This window comes from Jatropha curcas, chromosome 8, assembly GCF_041381405.1.
Source record: "Jatropha curcas cultivar XTBG-Jc1 chromosome 8, XTBG_Jcur_1.0, whole genome shotgun sequence".
NCBI lineage: Eukaryota > Viridiplantae > Streptophyta > Magnoliopsida > Malpighiales > Euphorbiaceae > Jatropha > Jatropha curcas.
The window spans coordinates 19,008,138-19,027,702 of NC_143158.1; the positions used below are offsets into that span (position 1 = coordinate 19,008,138).

General features: G+C 36.4%; 1 protein-coding gene across 2 annotated transcripts in view; it reads right to left on the bottom strand.

Moving 5' to 3' along the window:
- The window catches only part of APC6 (anaphase promoting complex 6), a 29,739-nt gene that overhangs the window by 396 nt on the left and 9,778 nt on the right, over positions 1 to 19,565 (bottom strand). Inside the window, exons 12-15 of one of the 2 annotated variants that reach the window (XM_089724771.1) lie at positions 11,743 to 11,825; positions 11,323 to 11,433; positions 2,839 to 2,968; positions 209 to 244 (exon numbers count right to left, since the gene is read on the bottom strand). In XM_089724771.1, the coding sequence (XP_089580897.1) occupies positions 209 to 244; positions 2,839 to 2,968; positions 11,323 to 11,433; positions 11,743 to 11,825 (360 nt within the window). The remainder of the gene's footprint in view (positions 1 to 208; positions 245 to 2,838; positions 2,969 to 11,322; positions 11,434 to 11,742; positions 11,826 to 19,565) is intronic. The other variant, XM_012225412.4, reaches the window with a different exon arrangement.

The following is a 19,565-nucleotide window of genomic DNA, read 5'->3' on the forward strand; positions in this document are numbered from 1 at the left end:
AGACCAAGTAAATGATTCATCAAATATTCAAGTTGCTCTTCAATTGGCAGACATCAAAATGCAACGAATAAACCTTATTTAATCAGCTAAGCTAAGATAAGCAGAGAATGTGCACATCCTATATATATTATATCATGCCAGAGACAAAATGCATGTATCCATAACTTATTCAATGAAAAAGCAGCACAAGGAAATACTGGACACAAACCTTGTGGTAATATGAAATTGCAGCAGTAAAATTATCCTGCACAAACAGAAAACGAATAAGGACAAGATGACACTAAACTTGAAATATGGAAGCAGTTCAGGAAAATCTTACTACAGAAAAGAGATTATAGAGTTCTACTTTCAAATGCAATTTTTTTTTTTTTTTCTTTGCTGTAAATAGAAAACTGAAATTTCCTTTAAAGAAAGTTGTTTTCTAGCATGTAGCTTCCTGAATTTCCCATTATTTTTTAATTACAGGACATAAAAACATGATTGATTCATGCGTTCTGTGCAAGCTCAAGGCACTTCTTTGAATCACATCCCCACAACTCCCCTGCTACCTGCACTTTTGGTGTAAGTATCTATAGAAAATAATTTCTTTAGTCCGATTTTCTTGGTTGCATATTTATAACTTGTATATCAGATAGTTGATTGCAGTTTTTACATGTTTCATATTGCAACCATCCTCCTCGCACTTTATCCTCTATCTATTTATATAGCTCATGAATATATATATTCTTTCCATATAACAGAAAGTTGCAGTTTTCCCGGTGAGCATTAGTTTCCCCTTCTATGATAGACAGTTCTCTTAAAATAAAAGAGGAGCATTGATTTAAGTGTATATACTGTTCAATTGAAGAGTATTGGATCTCAAAATTTTTCTTTTTTTTTTTTTCACCTGAGAGCTATCACTGACAGAGAAAGAGAGCGGTTATAAAGAGAGACATCGCTATATTATGCTTTATTTTGATCTTTATTATCATTTTAATGAAATATTGCTGTCAATCAGTGTCTTACTTTTTATCACAAACAGTAAACATCGCTATAATACAAGCTTTACTTTTTATTCTCACAATTGTGAATAATTAAATTGTTATCATTACTGAGATCACAGATAATATAATAAAATTGTTATGATTAAAAAGATCAGCTTCTCAGTTGACTTGCTACATATTGAGCTAAAATAACAGATAATATACATGAAACAAGTAATATGTTTGGAAAATGACATTAGCTTTCAAAGTAGTTCCAATGATGCTCTCAACTTACCTATTATGTGGCTGATTATTAAGAAATTGAAGGAAATCATTAACGAGACTAGATTAAAAATTACTGTAACAAAACTAAGTTACCATTAATGCAGCAGATATTTTAGAGAGAATAAAAGAAGGCGAACTTTAGAGAGGGGAAACTTGGATATTCAATTTTTAATATTGAATCCAAAACAAACCAGAACATATGCAATGGTTGAATAAGTTTTCCAGCTAGATATTTCAAAATTAACATGTATTCCCTCTGTCCCAAATTGATAGGCACAGCTTTTATTTCAAAAGAATTAAGAAAAAATAGTTAATCTAGTTAGAAATGTAAACATACATATTTGTTTCCCATTACACCCTTACTTTAATATGAGATATGCTCATTAATTTATTATTGACTTTTTGCATCAACCAAGGTTAAATAATTATCTAAGGTTGGTTAATATTCTATTCTACCTTTAAGCATTACTTCAAACATGAAATACAAATGCAAGTTTTATCTTAATATCGCATGTTTTCAATTTTCAAAAAGATTGTCAATAAATAATGACATTGGAAAATAAAGAGTAATTGATAAAAATAAAAAAGTTATTTTGAGCATGGGCATAATAGAGGTTTAACATATTAACTAACTTTAAAATTGTAAGTGAGGTGAGACAAATGGAAAAGAAAAGTGTGCCTATCAATTTGGGACAGAGGGAGTAAGTACCCATGTAGATAATGAATAACAACCTTCAAAACTAACCAAATGAGCTGGCAAATGAAAAAACTAACTCTACCAGAGTAATATAATTAAGATACTTACAATTATATAAAACTGAAAGAATATATTGCAACTTTTTACCTTTTAAGGTCACATTACAAAAATATCTCAAACTGAAGAACTTTTTTACCCATGAAAAATTAAGTTATGAAACACTTGAGAAACAAAGAGCATGGTCACTGAAAACAGGAATATCATAACTTTTTAAATTTATTGTTTTAAGGGTATAAGGAGTGGAAAGTCTCGGCTTCGAATCTTTTTTTATTCATAAGAATTTCACCAATTTAATGAGAGTTATTAAAAGGAGAGATTAACTCCCCTATCATGTACTCCACAATATTTCCAGCTCATTTGACCTCTAAGGAACAAAAAAATCGATTTATTATATTTTATATTTTCAATAACTACATTCAACCTTCGCACTGGCTCATGTCACTATCAGTACCACCACAATTACCTTTTGATGCTATTATTTCTCAAAACCAGCAAAAAGACTTCTAAATCTTTTCTTGTTTTATATTTTCAAACAAAATCTCAATTTCAACTCTATTATTACTATAAGGTGCACAAAAAGTAATACATAAATGATACACATGGAAAATACTAACTTTCCCTACTTTTTTTTTTTCCAATTCGTTATCACACCTAAGCTGGCATCGTTTCTTTTGTGAAAATTTCTATGAAATTCTAGCATGGAGTTATAATGCACACCAATATTTTCTCCACATCAGCTGACCGGCAATAGAAATATGGTGCAACATGCTCAAATGGTATTCATAAACAGATAAATATATAAGCATGCATATCAATAGAAAGAATTAAAGATACCTGCAAATGAAAAGTGTATGCAAGACCTGCATAGGTACTTAAACTTCTAGTTGATAATGTAAGTGCCCTCTCATAGCATGAAATTGCTTCATGATACATCCTGAGACATTGCGAGGTAATATAAATAGGTCTGCACATACATATTCTTTATCATTGATATTCTAGACTAATTTACTAAAAAAAACATTTATCATAAAAATTAAAAATCAATATCCTGAATGACTAAGGAACGAACAATTAAAGGGTTTTCTTTCAAAATTTATGGACAGATTCGTAATGTCATATCAGTTATTCTAACACAGACAATATAAATTTATTTTATAAAGCCACATCAGATTTACTTTTCCTCAGAATACTTAGAATCTTCAAAAGTTCATTCAGCTGTCACTATATTTTCTGGAAGAAAACAAACTTTGTTTAATTTTTACTATATCTCAAAAGAGTTGTAATCAATTAAATATTCCACTTAAATATAAAATATGAAGCTTCCAAAAACTTATATAATAATAGTTATTCTCTTTTGCAAAATGTATTTCCGAGCTATATAGATTTGAGGCTTTTCCTCATTTCAGACTATTAATGTAAGAGATTTGGTCATTTATTTATTTATTCATCTATTGTTCAGCAATGGCAAGAAACACAGGATGTGCAAATAAAAGCAAGCATTTCTGTTTTCTGTTTCATAAATTTTTTGATGCGAGTTCAGAATACTTCTTACTTACATCCATTATATACATGTTTTACCTTTAAATTTTCAGGTGAAAATATTTGAGTGTTTCAAGGAAGTCATAAAGAATCATATTGATCTGATCCAACTAGAAGTTGCAGGCCCAGGAAGACAGAAAATACAATGTAAAGTACCAATTGCATTGTAGATCTCTTCTAATTTCATATTTTTGCTTTTTATTTTTTACTACACTAATTCACTTTCCTAATATATGTGATTTGTTGAGTAGAATAATGTACCTACGATTTTGCTTATTTGAAGTATTAATTGTGGAAATTACAACTTTAACTTATTGAAAATGAAAATTATAATTATTTGCATTGAGGATGTGAATTATAGCCAGTGCGTGTGTAATTGTTTCCCTATCATTAAGCTAGAGTATTGTTTATCCTTTATTTATATGTAAGGAGCGAAGAATACAAAATTATATATTCTTGCATAAATTAAGACCTTAGGTATCAAATAAACATAACTTTAATAATAAATAAACCCTAACAAAGGTTTTTCCAAATTAAAACGTTGAATTCTACTTTAATAAAGAGCCTGATTTCCTTATAATTTGTGATTCAAAAGTCTCACTATAATATGTTTTATCAGACATATCGTGTCCTTGATTACATACTCCATTATTAGTTATTCTTTTGGACATTAATTATTCTGAATTCCTTTAAATTTTATTTTTATTCATAAAGACCTAAAAAACTAAATTCCTCTATTTATTTGTTTACAGCTTTCTCATGTTTCAATTTTACCTTGGACGAGACTTGAAAGAGAGTGAAGAAAAAGTTAGGCTACTTCAATTTTGATAACACATCTCTTACTGGGCATTTTTATTTATAATTAGATTTCTAATAGAAACTTATTACTTTTCAGAGTTAACTCAAAATTGCTAAAAATTCAAATATAAAAAATTGCTAAAAATCTTTCAGAAATTTTAAAATTTTTTGTCAAAATTGATTGAAATTTTTCTAACTAAATTACTGAATGCATAATTATAATTACAACCACGCAATGAGCAGGTCAACAACTAGTAAAATTCATGAAAGAAGAAAAAACAATAACGAGAACATGAATTCAAAATAAGAACATGAATCCTTAAAAATCGCAATCCATATAAATAAACAGCAGTCTCCCATTAGAGAGAAACATCTCCTAGTACAAACATCAATGTTTTTACGGAAAACTTTGCACTTCTGCACTGTGTCATGAAGTTTGCACTCAAGCTCAAAAACCATTCCAAACTGTCCTCTTTAGTATTAAACCATCTGAAAATAATTTAGGACAGTGCCAGAGTGCTAGGTATTGAAGATGAAAAGAAAACAGTGAATATGCATAACCCCAAGGGCCCTTTACTTGTCTAAATTTCCTTGACCTTTTTACCCTATTAATGAAAATCTGAGAGACACTGATAGCATTCCAGATCCAGGCCCAAGGCCCTTTAAAGTTTATTCTAGAAGGGGCAACAAAGAGAATAGGAGAATAAGGATTGGAAATCAAGAACGTTTATCACATCAGCTGAATTAGTTTATGTATCTGCCTTTTTAAAGGTAGCAGACAGGAAAGGGGAGAGTATCTCTTGAGCATTCTGTTATTTTTGGGCAGTATATCTGCACGGGCTAAGCCTGGGGGTTGCTTGCAACCATCTTTGTCTTTTTCCTTCTTTGATTGTAATTCTGTTTTCCCTTTATTCACTAGCAGCTGTATTTGACAGATTTAGCTTAATACAAATCTTCCTTCTCCCTCACTCAATCCAGATTTTCGTTAACTTTTATTGAGAATATTGTTTGCATTGTTCTTTTACTCTAACAAATTGGTAAAACCAGAATGGATACCATAGTTGAGACGTTAGAGAAGACCGTTGCTTCCATCGAAGAAACCTCGCTGCCCTTAAAACTGAACAATTAGAAATTAAACAGTTACTTACCACCATCACTAAAGGCAAAAAACCACCTCCGAAACTGTTGGTGACTCTCCCCCACTTCAGCAAAGCACCTTTTCTGGTGACTCATCTTCCCACCAACAAAACTCCACCCACAAACCCATTGATCTTGAAACTAACTATTTCATTCACCGGCATTGACCGGATTGGTTGGATAGCCCGAGCTGAGCAATATTTTGAATTGCACAATATACCACCACATCTCCAGATTTCATTGGCTCTAGTATGTACGGAGGGAGCGCCCACTCCACTGGATTCGTTGGTTGCGCCATCATTTACCTCAACTGAGCTAGTTCAACTGAAAACTGGGATGGTCCGACGGTATGCCGGCAACGTTTCAGCTAAACCATGAGCATCTGGCAACAGTCAAGCAATTAAGTATTATATCTGATTTTATTGATGATTTCATCTCTCGGGCTGCCCAAACCCCGGATTTAGCAAACCCACAATTGCTCGGTTGATGCATTCCCATGACACTGTCGATCTATACCATACCAGGTGATGAAGGTTGCCCTTGAAATAGAGAGAGAACTAGCGCAATCTTATCTCCAACCAGCCACCACTCAAAAATCCTTCCACCAATCCACCTCCAGTAAATATATGTCCAATCCCAGATTCAGGCTTGGTCCAAAAACTTTAAGCCCATCCCCAATACGAGCCCAAACACTAACCCATGCTTTGACCCGACCTGAAACCCATATAGCCAACCACACCCGCTCACCAAATCAAAGTAATTGCATTGAACTCAGCCATCAACTTCTTCCTCTTCTAGCTCCTCCAAAAAAACCCACCACACCACCCAGAAATCGTGATGTTCGCCACTACTCCCATCAAGATTGCCAGGAACTGCACGCTAAGGGTCTGTGTTTTCGATGCAATTAGCCTTATTCTCCTCTACATGAATGTCCAAATAAATCGTTTAGGGAACTAATTGGCGATGAAGATGGAACACTAACTGATGAGGGCCAAGTAGCAGAGACAATTTGAATCCCAAACATTGCTTCCCCTGGAATTTGACGATGCACACTTTTCTCAATTGGACTTGCCTTTATTCTCTGTGGGTGGCATCTCTCAACCACGCACCATGAAACTTATGGGTCTAGAAAATGATCAAATGGTGGTAATAATGGTTGACAGCGGAGAAAGTCATAATTTCTTTTCTGATCAATTGGTGGCTCTTCTCAAACTACCTATAAGCCCCATTCCACTTTTTTATGTCCGGTTAGGTGATGGTCATCACTTACGCTCCACCGAGTTTGTCGACAATTACAGGTATAGCTAGGCACTATTGTGATTACTGGTGATTTCTGTGTTTCCTTTAAGTGGAGTTGACATTATATTAGGAGTGGCTTGGCTAGAGACACTTAGAGAGGTACAAGTCAATTGGCAGCACTTAACCATGAAATCCCTCCAACAAGACAAGCTCATTACTCTCACTGAGGATCCCTCATTATCTAAATCATGTGTCTCCTGCAAGTCCATCCACAAAGTCCCTAATGTGGACTTCTCCGCCTCGTTATGGGTGATCAAGAGACTAAACCACCAGCAGAATCACAATCGCTATCTCAATCTCAACACTCAACAGTTGGACTATTTAAAGTCTAAATTCTGTGATATTTTCACTGATAGAACTCAGCTTCCTCCACGTCGTTCTCAAGATCATAGAATCATCCTCCAACTTGGGCAAGCGCCAGTCTCAGTAAAGCATTACCAATATGGGAATTTTCAAAAAGATGAGATTGAGAAGTTGGTCAAAGACATGCTTTCCGTTGGGATTATCAGGCCTAGTTCACGCCCTTTTCCAGTCCAGTTCTCTTGGTAAAGAAAAAGGATGGCAGCTAGCGCTTTATTTCTCCAAGATGGAGCTCAAACAGGGGTTTTATCAGATTCTAGTGGAAGCCCCAGACACCCACAAAACAGCCTTCCAGACACATTCCGATCACTATGAGTTCCTTGTTATGCCATTTGCGCTGACGAATGCACTGGCCACATTCCAGGCAGTTATGAATGATGTTTTTTGCATATACTTGGGAAAATTCGTGTTGTTTTTTTTTTACGATATATTGATCTATAGTAAAAATTGGGATTCTCACCTTGAGCACTAGCAAATTGTATTCCAAATTCCTAGAGAAAACTCCTTGCATCTAAATGAGAAGTGTTCATTAGGGAAGCTTTTGGTGGAATACTTGGGACATATCATATCTGCTCATAGGGTAGCTATGGAACCTTCGAAGATAGCAAGCATATTGCAGTGGCCCACACCGAAATCAATCAAAGCAGTCCGTGGGTTCCTTGGATTAACGGGCTACTACTGTCGATTTATGTTGGACTATGGGCGAATTGCTCGGCCTTTGACTCAACTCCTTAAAAAGGAAGCCCAAGCTTCCTTCAAATGGAACTTTGAAGCTCAAGAATCTTTTGAAAATCTGAAAAATGTAATTATATCTTCTTTGGTCCTTGCAATGTCGGACTTCACCCAACCATTTATTGTTGAGATGGATGCATCTAAGACTGGTATTGGCATGGTTCTCATGCAAAATGACAGACCTGTGGCATATTTCAGTAAAGCAACTAGGGACCCGGCAATGGCACGATCGGCTTATGAAATGAATTGATGGCCTTAGTGCTTGCAATCAAGCATTGGCATGCCTAACTAATTGGGCACAGGTTCATAGTAAGGACAAATCAGAGGAGTCTTCGCCATCTTCTCCATTAAGAGATATCTACTCCTGACCAGCATTATTGGTCTGCCAAACTCATGGGTTACGATTTTGCCATTGAATATAATCGCACTGCAGATGCGCTATCTTGCCGAGATGAAGCGATTCAGCATGCCATACTCACTATTCTCTTATTCAAGGCCACTTATTTTGTAAGGGAAAGTTGGTACTTCCTGCCTCATCTCATTGGATACAAAGAATTATGGCTGAATTTCATTCTACGCTATTAGTGGTCATTCCGGTGCCTTTCGTACATACCGGAGGATAGCTTCAAATTTTATTGGCAAGGCATGATGACAATGATTAAGAAATTCGTGGCAGCTTGCATCATTTGTCAAAAACATAAATATGAGGCCCACTCTCCTTCCGGACTTCTTCAGCCCCTACCTATTCCAAAACAGATATGGGAAGATGTAGCTTTGGACTTTATTACTGGATTACCAATATCAAACGGTGTTGACTACATCCAGTGGTAGTGGATTGTTTGTCAAAATATGCACATTTCATTTCTCTAAGGCACCCCTTTACAGCCACCAAGGTCGCCGAAGTGTTCATTAAGGAGGTAGTTAGACTCCATGGAGTACCTCTTTCTATGGTAAGTGACAGAGACCCTATCTTTTTAAGTCAATTTTGGACTGAGCTCTTCCGTCTTCAAGGGATTCAATTAAAATTTAGCTCGTCTTACCACCAGCAGATCGACGGGCAAATATAAGTTCTTAACACAAGCTTGGAATAATGCTTGAGGTGTTTCTCTTCAGAACAGCCAAAATCTTGGTCTATGTGGCTTTGTTGGGCTGAATATTGGTATAATACCAACTTCCAAAGTGCGATACAGAAGACCCCATTTGAAGCAGCCTACGGAAGGTCCCCATCTATCTTGCAACAATTTCTGCCGAGGGAAACTTGAGTGGAGGCTCTTTTTGATCAACTTCAAAACAGAGATGAGATCATTCGCCAGCTTCATTATAATTTACAAAGAGCACAATGGCTGATGCTTAAATATGCTAAGAAACATCGGCGCGATGTACAATTTTCTGTGGGAGTTAAAGTCTTCTTAAAGGTAAGGCCTCACCATCAGCAGTCAGTAGCCACAAGAATTAACGCCAAGCTGGCAGCCCGTTACTATGGTCCTTATGAGATCATTGGGAAAATTGGTTAGGTAGCATATAAACTGCAGCTGCCACGCTCACCCAAGCTCCACCCTGTTTTCCACGTTTCTCAACTTAAGAAAGTCATGGGAAATCACCCGGTGGTAGATAAACCTACTAGTATGATGAATTGGGAGGAAGGGCCTCCATTAGAACCTGAGAAGATCTGCCAGCACAGTACAATTGAGAGGGAACAGCAACCTGTGCAGGAGTTCCTCATTCAATGGAAAGGCCAGACTGATGATGAAGCTACTTGGGTCGACAAGTCTGAATTGCTAGGCCAATTTCCAAATTTCAGCCTTGAGGACAAGGCTCATTTTCATGAGGGCAGTAATGATAGCATTCCCGATCCAGGCCCAAGGCCCTTTAAAGTTTATTCTAGAAGGGGCAACAAAGAGAATAGAAGAATATGGATTGGTAGTCAAGAAAGTTTACAACGTCAGCTGAATTAGTTTTGTATCTGCCTTTTTAAAGGTAGCAGACAGGAAAGGGGAGGTATCTTTTGAGCATTCTATTATTTTTGGGCAGTATATCTGCACGGGCTAAGCTTGGGGGTTGCTTGTAACCATCTGTCTTTTTCCTTCTTTGATTGTAATTCTGTTTTCCCTTTATTTCCAAGAATATTCACTAGAAGCTGTATTTGACTGATTTGTCTTAATACAAATTTTCCTTCTCATTCAATCCAGATTTTCTTTAACTTTTATTCAGAATAATGTTTGCATCGTTCTTTTACTCTAACAGACACCAAGGGCGTCCTGATCCTCCTACAACCCAATCATGGCAGTTGATGCCTCTCCTTTGCAGTTCCACCAAGATTATCTCTAGATAGATCCTTAAGATTGCTCTTGCACAATAGACATGGAAGAATGGAAGAAGAGAAAACACAGGCTCTTATATATTTCATGGTAAAACAATCACCAAAATTCCAGCATAAAAATTTCTTCTAGAACTAACATACCTTAGACTAGCTAAAGTCATCCATATTTCATGAAGCGACATATCAACAAATAAAACCGATGCTCAATATATCTAGAATGTTTAATTCATATCAGGTTGCTGGAGAATGTACAAGTGTTACCATGTCCTTTTATAGGATCATACATGATACATGGTAGAACTTTCACTTGCTCTTCATGGTTGTGCCAAATCTACAGAAGTTCCATTCATCTACACCATGCAATTACGGTGTAGTAAGTTGTTTTTAGACTTAATTTCACCCGTTGTCACTGAATCCATCACTTACTCACATTATTGTCCCTTGATTTCAATTTGTCACTTAAAACTCATCAAACATCAATTCAAGTCACATTAATATCCCTTGTGCCTGATTCCAATCAAATCTTTATCAAAATTCTGATAGACTTCGCTGTGTGATTTTGTAATTTTTTTTTTTTTAACAAAATTATAAATGTAAGCATTTTTATTCTCAGCGCAAATTGGTTTTCAGTTTTAGTTTAAATAAATTATAGTTCATAATTTTTTAGAGTAGAGAGAGAGAGAGAGAAGGGAAAATATTTTAGATGGCAATATTTTTATTAAAAAAAATCAGAATGCAGAATCCAAGTGATAATTCTGCATTGTTTGTTATTGGAATCAGGCATTACACAAATACATATTCCACGAGTTTTAAGTGACAAATTAAAATTGAGGCGCAATTATGTTTGCTAGTGATAGTTGAGCGATGCTGGGTGAAATTAAGTTGCTACTTTTATTTCATTGTCAGGATACCAAAGCCTCAACCAACATAGAACATATCATTCTCTAATTCTCCACAGCAACTAGAGTTTTTGAATATATTAAAATTTTTTATTTTCCCATTTGAGGTTGAGAAAGTATTTGCATTGTTACTCAGTTAAAAACAATAATCATCACATATCCTGAAGTACATAAAAAGGAAGCAGTATTCAGAAAAAGCGAGCAAGAGAGGTTCCAACATAATTAATAACATACTTTAACTTTCTGTATGCATGGGCGAGATTAACCACAGTTGGCTCCCATAATTGACTTAGACATGGAATGTGCGCCAAAGTCTTTTCAAACCATAGTACAGCCTTATTATACCTGAAAATGTTTCAGAAAATAAAGTGACCGAGAGTCAAAATAGCCAAACTAGAATGACCTCAAAACCATAATGGCTGACATAAGCATGAATTATGCAGTATACGTTAAGACAGCAAATGCTATATATGTTTCTCATTTGGAAAAATAAAAGGTTAAAATATCAAAAATTGGAAAAAAAAAATCCCTGCAAGTAGACAGTTTTCCAACTTCCAAGTTAAAGTCACTTCCACAAAACAGATAATATATGGTAGCAATGGTGGTGGTGAATGATGATGACAGAGTAATTATCAAGTAATGAACCATTCTTACTCTTTCATATTATAAGCAACAACCCCCAGTTCATTATATATAAGTGGATCTGAAGGGCATATTGTCTTTGCCTGCATAAAAAACTAGAAAAAGGAACCAAAAAAGGTCAGAATCCAGTAGAAAACATAAAAAGATGACCATCATTTAGTACAACACAACCATCACGATTCTTGTCCTAGATAGGGAGAAAAAATAAGAATTGAATGAACCAGACTCCATTTATTTCATTCATTTGTTATCATAATTCTTCATAAATATTAAGTTCTACTTCAAAACAGTGGCGGATCCACATTGTAAAAAGAGGGGACACTTGACCCCTCTTTTTTCAGAATTTTTTAATATATACATGTGTGTGTGTGTGTGTGTGTGTTTGTGTGTGTGTATTTATCTAAATTAATCTATAAAATTCAACTTATTTATGTTTTTGACTCCTCTTTTTTCAAAAAATTATATATTGACCCCGGAAAAAAATATTTCTAGATCTGCTACTGCTTCAGAATTAAAAAAAAAATAATGAGAAATAGTGATGTTGAAATCTCTATGATTAAAGTAAATATTGTGTTTCCTAGTTCAGGCTTATTCCTAATTAGTGTAAAGATTGTGTTTCCTAATTTAGGTTTATTCCTAGTTTAGGTTTATTCCTAATTAGTGTAAAGATTGTGTTTCCTAGTTTAAGTTTATTCCTATTTAGATTGCTTCCTATATTGGAACAATTTTTTGTATATATATATTGTGGAGTAAAGGTTGAAAAATATAACACAATTGAAAGAAATAAAACATATTCTTTCCTTTAATTTCTACATAGTGTCAGAGCCATTGCCGTAAATTTTTCGGCAACAGTTTCAGTTTGCAAAGTGGTCTGAGACCGGCGCCTGCGGCTGTTTCCGGCGAGTTCCGTCAACGATTCTTGTTCCAGCGACCTCGACTCGGTGTGGCAACTCAGACCTAATAGTTCTTCAGCACCAGTTTTTTTGCCTTTTTTGGAATTTTTCCCTTTCCATTACAGCTGCTGTCTTTTACCGCTGCTGCCTTTTTATCACAGCTGCCGTTTTAATTTCTTTTTTTTTTTAAGATATGGTTGACGGAAAGAAGGTAGATATGGTTTTTCACTCAGAGAGCCCCTCACTTCAGATTAGTCCGGTGAAGTTAGATGGAATAAACTACCTAGCTTGGTCTCGATCTTGTTATTCATTGAAGCTAGAGGTTTGCAGGGATACCTTGATGGTGCAGCAACTAAACCAGTTTCGACAGATCCGGCTTTTAACAAATGGAAATCCGAGAATTCTCTTATTATGTCTTGGTTAATAAATTTCATGCAGCCAACTATTTCCCGAGGATATTTGCTTCTTGATACAGCTAAGAAGATATGGGATGCTGCTTCACAGACGTATTCACAAACTGGAAACTATGCTCAGAGGTATGAATTGCGACAGAAAGTTCATGAAACCAAGCAGGGAGATCTAACTATCGCTCAGTATTTTGCTGAACTTAGTGGTTTATGGCAGGAACTGGATTATTATCAAGACTTTCAAGCAAGATGTACTGATGATGCAATTCAAGTTCAGAAGTTGATTGAAGTAGAACGTGTGTATGATTTTCTGGCTGGCCTAAATAACGAGTATGATCAAATTCAAGTCCAAGTTCTTAGACGAGATCCTTTTCATCCTTACGACAAGTATACTCATTTGTACAGCAAGAGGAGACTAGAAGGAACGCTATGGTTCACAGATCTACCATTGACAAAGCAGGGTTGATTGCTAATTCTACAAGAGAAAAGAGCAGTTCTTCAGATAGAGATCAATTATTTTGTGATTATTGCGGTAAGAATAGGCACACTAAGGAGTTCTGCTGGAAATTACATGGACGCCCAACTAAGGGGCGTGGAGGAAAGCGGGTCAGTTCTTCTAGACCACAGGCACACATATCTGATAGTGAAGCTTTATCTGAGGAACCATCTACTGCTGGAAGCTTTTCTGATAAGGAGATTCAGTCCCTGAAACGATTGTTGTCACAGCTTGATTCGTCCTCAACCCAGACCGCAGCCTCTAATTTTGTTAATTCAAGTAATGCTTTCCTTACCTTTCTTGCAAAAATTACAAAACCTCTTGGGTTATAGATTCAGGAGCAAATAAACATACAACAGGCTCTAAAAAACATTTCCTCACATATTCTAAGTATCAAGGCACAGACAAAATTCGCATTGCGGATGGCTCCTTAGTACCATTTGCTAGCACAGGTTCTATTGACTATACTTCCAATATTAAACTCTCCCATGTTCTTCATGTTCCTAGATTTCCTATTAATCTGTTATCTATTAGCTTAATCACAAAAGCACTTAATTGCAAAGTAACTTTTTACCCTACTCATTGTATATTTCAGGAACTGAACACAGGGAGAACGATTGGCAGTGGTAGCTTGCGCGATGGACTGTATCTATTGGATGACGTTTGTCGTTTTTCAAATTCGGGTACCAGTCAAGCTTTGTTAGGAACATCTAGAAATCCTTCTCATGAAGTTTTTCAATGGCATAGGATATTAGGACATCCCTCTTTTTCTGTTTTAGGACGTTTATTTCCCACTTTGTTTGCTAATGTGATTTTAATTCATTAGTATGTGATGCTTGTGAACTTGCCAAACACACCGGGCATTCTTATTCTCCAATTAATAATAAGAATTTGATTCCTTTTACTACTTACTACTATTCATTCTGATGTTTGGGGTCCTACTAAAACTGTCTCTCTTTCCGGTTATAGATGGTTTGTGACCTTTATTGATTGTTGCACTAGATTGACTTGGGTTTATTTGTTGAAAACAAAAAATGAAGTTTTTTCGCGTTTTCAAAACTTCCATAAAATGATTCGTACTCAGTTTGATGCGCATGTTAAAATCCTAAGAATTGATAATGGTATTGAATACATGAATGCAATTTTTCGTACCTATTTAGATTCTAATGGTATTATACATCAAACTAGTTGTGTCAATACTAATGCTCAAAATGGAGTAGCGGAAAGGAAAAACAGACATTTACTAGAAGTAACTAGGTCCCTTATGTTCACTATGAATCTTCCCAAACCATATTCGGGGGATGCTATTTTGACTGCTGCTTACCTTATCAATCGTATGCCTCTTCGTACTTTAAATTTTAAAACTCCATTAGAGGTTCTTTAAGGAAAAAACTCTTATATTGTACCTCCTAAAGTCTTTGGTTGTGTTTGCTTTGTTCATCATAATGGTCTAAGCAAATTAGATCCTAGAGCCTTGAAGTGTGTGTTTGTTGGTTACTCTACTACTCAAAAAGGATATAAGTGTTATCATCCTTCTTCTAGGAAATACTTTGTGAGTATGGATGTTACCTTTCAAGAGTTTGAATCTTATTTTCCTTCCCGGTCACCTCTTCAGGGGGAGAAATATCAAATGGAAGAGGTGATGGATGACATTTCTTTCCAGGGGGAGATTCCTGTAGACATAGATAGTAAGAGAGAGCAACCACCCAAAACTCTAGAAAGATTGGATAGACCTGATTTGAAAACCTACACCCGACGGACTAATACAGATACAACCATGGAGCATGAGACCTCTGATCAACCGTCCTCTCCAATTTCAGTCCTTGAAGATACAGAAGAACAAGAACTTGGTGAGTCTTCTTTAATTCCTGTTGATTCTGATCCTAATCTTGATTCCAGTCCTTCTGACAATGACCTTGATATTCCTATTGCTCTTAGGAAAGGAGTTAGAACATGCACTAAACATCCCATCTCCCATTTTATCTCCTATAATACTCTGTTCCCTTCCTATAGAGCATTTGTTTTGTCTGTTTCTTCTGTTTCTATACCGCAGGATTGGCAAGAGGCATTACAGGACTCAAAATGGAAGGCTGCAATGGTTGAGGAGATGAGAGCTTTGGCAAAAAACGAGACATGGGATATTGTAACTCCTCCACAAGGAAAGATGCCAGTTGGATGTAAATGGGTGTTCACAGTTAAACATAGGGCAGATGGCTCAATTGAGAGGTACAAGGCTAGATTGGTAGTCAAACGATGCAGTCAGACCTATGGAGTTGATTATCAGGAAACATTTGCCCCTGTAGCCAAGATGAACACAATAAGAATTTTGTTGTCTTGTGCAGTCAATCTTGACTGGGAGTTACATCAATTTGATGTTAAAAATGCTTTTCTACATGGTGATTTGAAAGAAGAGGTGTATATGGAGATTCCTCCTGGATTTGATGATGACAAAACCAGAAGAAAAGTTTGCAAGCTGAAGAAGTCATTATATGGGCTGCAACAATCACCAAGAGCATGGTTCGAAAGGTTTAGTAAAGCTATGCTTTCTTTTGGGTATATTCAGAGCGATGCTGATCATACTTTGTTCATTAAACATCATGAAGGTAAGATCACATTGCTTATTGTTTATGTGGATGATATAGTTGTGACTAGAAATAATGAAGAAGAAATGACTCACTTGAGAAATTTCTTAGCTAGGGAGTTTGAGTAAGGATTTGGGAAAGTGGAGATATTTCCTTGGGATAGAAGTTGCTAGGTCAGAAAAAGGGATTTTTATTCTCAGAGAAAGTACATCCTTGATCTCCTTAAAGAAACTGGTATGTTGGGATGTAAACCTCCAGAATCACCTATTGAAGCCAATCATAAGCTTCAAGCTGGAGTGGGAAGTTCAGTTGATGTTGGCAGATATCAGATATTGGTCAGGAGGTTGATTTACCTTGCCCATACTAGACCAGATATTGCCTATGCTGTAAATTTAGTGATTCAGTACATGCATGATCCTCGGGAGTCTCACTTAGAAACAGTGCATCGGATTCTAAGATATTTAAAATCAGCTCCAAGTAGAGGACTTTTATTTTCTAAACATGGTCATTTAACAATAACAGGCTATACAGATGCAGATTGGGCTAGTTCCCTTGATGACAGGAGATCAACCTCAGGTTATTGTGTTTTTGTTGGAGAAAACCTGGTCACATGGAGAAGCAAGAAGCAGGTTGTTGTTGCAAAGTCTAGTGCAGAAGCTGAATATAGAGCTATGACACAAGGAATCTGTGAACTTCTATGGTTGCGCAGATTAATGGAAGAGTTAAAGTTGGTTGAAACAACAAATATATCCTTATTTTGTGATAGTAAAGCAGCCATCAGTATTATGAACAATCCAGTCCAGCATGATCGAACTAAGCACATAGAGATTGATCGTCACTTTATAAAAGAGAGGATAGTTGAAGGTTTTATAAGTGTCTCCTATATAGCTTCAAAAGAGCAACTAGCTGATGTTTTCACAAAGGGTTTGCATAGCAAGTTGTTTCATCCTTTAGTTTGCAAGTTGGGCATGAGTAACATCTATGCACCAACTTGAGGGGGAGTGTTGAAATCTCTGTGATTAAAGTAAATATTGTGTTTCCTAGTTTAGGCTTATTCCTAATTAGTGTAAAGATTGTGTTTCCTAATTTAGGTTTATTCCTAAATAGTGTAAAGATTGTGTTTCCTAGTTTAGGTTTATTCCTATTTAGATTGCTTCCTATATTGGAACAATTTTTTGTATATATATAGTGGAGTAGAGGTTGAAAAATAAAACACAATTGAAAGAAATAAAACATATTCTTTCCTTTAATTTCTACAAGTGATACAAAGAATTTCATTTTATTCCATTTAAATAGAAGCAAATAACAATACAGCCCAAATTAACCCTCTCATAAACAAGTGCATCCCTAAGACTCGTGTGGGACTAGGGAGCATAAGACTGTCCTCCACAAGAAATTTCATGAGAAAACAGACTTCTCAATATCCAAGTCTTATTTATAAGGAGTGACAACACTCCAGTGAAAACCAAAAAACTGAACCAAACCCACCTGGTCTGGATTGTTCCAGTTCCAACTTTTTAATGATAAGTTCGGTTTTGGTTTTCAATAGAAAGAAATCAAACTTTTTCAGTTTAGTTTTATTTGTTTGGTAGAAAAAGTCATCAAAGCAACACAAGAGTGGTATAGAAAGTTACTGAGAGCATCTAATGAGGAGGTCTTTGAGGAATATAAGAGACCAGAGAGAGAAGCTGAAAAATCGGTTAGCAAAGTTAGAGGCAAAGCATTTGAAGACTTGTATCAAAAAGCTGGGATTAAAAGAGGGGGAGAAGGAATATGTACAAGTTCACGAGGCTAATAAGAGAAAAGGGTAAGGACTGGAGCCAAGTTAAGTGCATTAAATATGATATCAAGTTAACATGATATAAAGAGATTAAAGAAAGATGGAAGTGCTACTTCGATCAGTTATTCAAAAGCCACGAGGACTTTATGGACCTTGATGCCTCATTGATGCATAGAAATCTTAGTTACACTCATAAATTTGGCATAATAAGGTCAAGGAGGCGTTGAAGCTTATAAAGGTTGGAAAAGCATGTGGTACATATGGCATCCCTAAGGTCTGGAAGAGTCTTGGGAAAGTGGAGTTGCTTCGTTAACCAAATTATTCAATGCTATTATTAGAGGTAGAAAGATGCCAAACGAGTGGAGAAAGCACTTTGATACGGATTTATAAGAATACGGGAGACATTCAAAGTTCTACAAACTACCATGGTATCAAACTTATGTGTCACACAATAAAGCTCTAGGACCGAGTAGAAGAGACTAAGGAACATTACAAAAGTGTTAGAGAACCAATTGGATTTATGCCTGGTAGATCTGCAATGGAGGCTACTTTCCTTTAAAGAAGAGTGATGGAAATGTATGGAAAATAAGAAGGATTTGCATATGATGTTCATTCACCTAGAGAAAGCTTATGACAGAGTGCCGAAGGAAGTACTTTGGTGGGTGTTGACTTATTGAATCCTCAAAATATCTTGTATATTTAATTTAGAAGGATTCCTTGTTTTTACCTTTCTTGTATCTTTCCTATTTAGATAGAGGTTAATGTATGTGTGTGTGTAGCTTTGATGCAAACCACAAACATATACAAGAAATAGAGAAAATCTTTCTCCCATCTTTGATATTTCAATCGTGCGTATTAGAGAAGAAGGAGATCACACCAAGTATATAAACACCATTAGAGGTATCTATGAAAATGTAGCACCAATGTGAGACCAATTGGAGGGAATAGGAGGTGTAAATGAGCCAAGCCGAACTAAGCTCGAACCTGCCAGGCTCGAAGCTCAGCTCGAAATTCAAAGAGCCTGGAAATTTAGGCTCGAGCTCAGTTCGAGCTCGATATTAAACTCGCGTTCAACTTGAAAAATTTGCTCGAGTAACCTAAAATAATATTATACACGTATGTATAAAAGCTCAATACGGCTTGACGAGCTTTCAAGCTGAACATCATTAGGCTCGAGCCCGGCTCGATTGCTAAACGAGCAGGCTCGAGCTTGAGCTCGATTCGAGCCTGAGCTCGATTCGAGCCTGAGCTCGATTCGAGCCTGAGCTCGATTCGAGCCTGAGCTCGATTCGAGCCTGAGCTCGATTCGAGCCTGAGCTCGATTCGAGCCTGAGCTCGATTCGAGCCTGAGCTCGATTCGAGCCTGAGGCTCGATTCGAGCCTGAGCTCGATTCGAGCCTGAGCTCGATTCGAGCCTGAGCTCGATTCGAGCCTGAGCTCGATTCGAGCCTGAGCTCGATTCGAGCCTGAGCTCGATTCGAGCCGAACCTTTTCCAACTTTTTTCTAGCCGAGCTCGAATAGCTCACGAGTCGGCTCGGCTCATTTACACCCCTAGGAGGGAGTACAGAGGAGCCTCTCATAACAGTCGTGCTACATCAAGGACCCATACTTATTTATCCTGGTAAAGGATGAGCTAACTAGTAATATACAAGAGGATATTCCTTGGTGCATGTTAT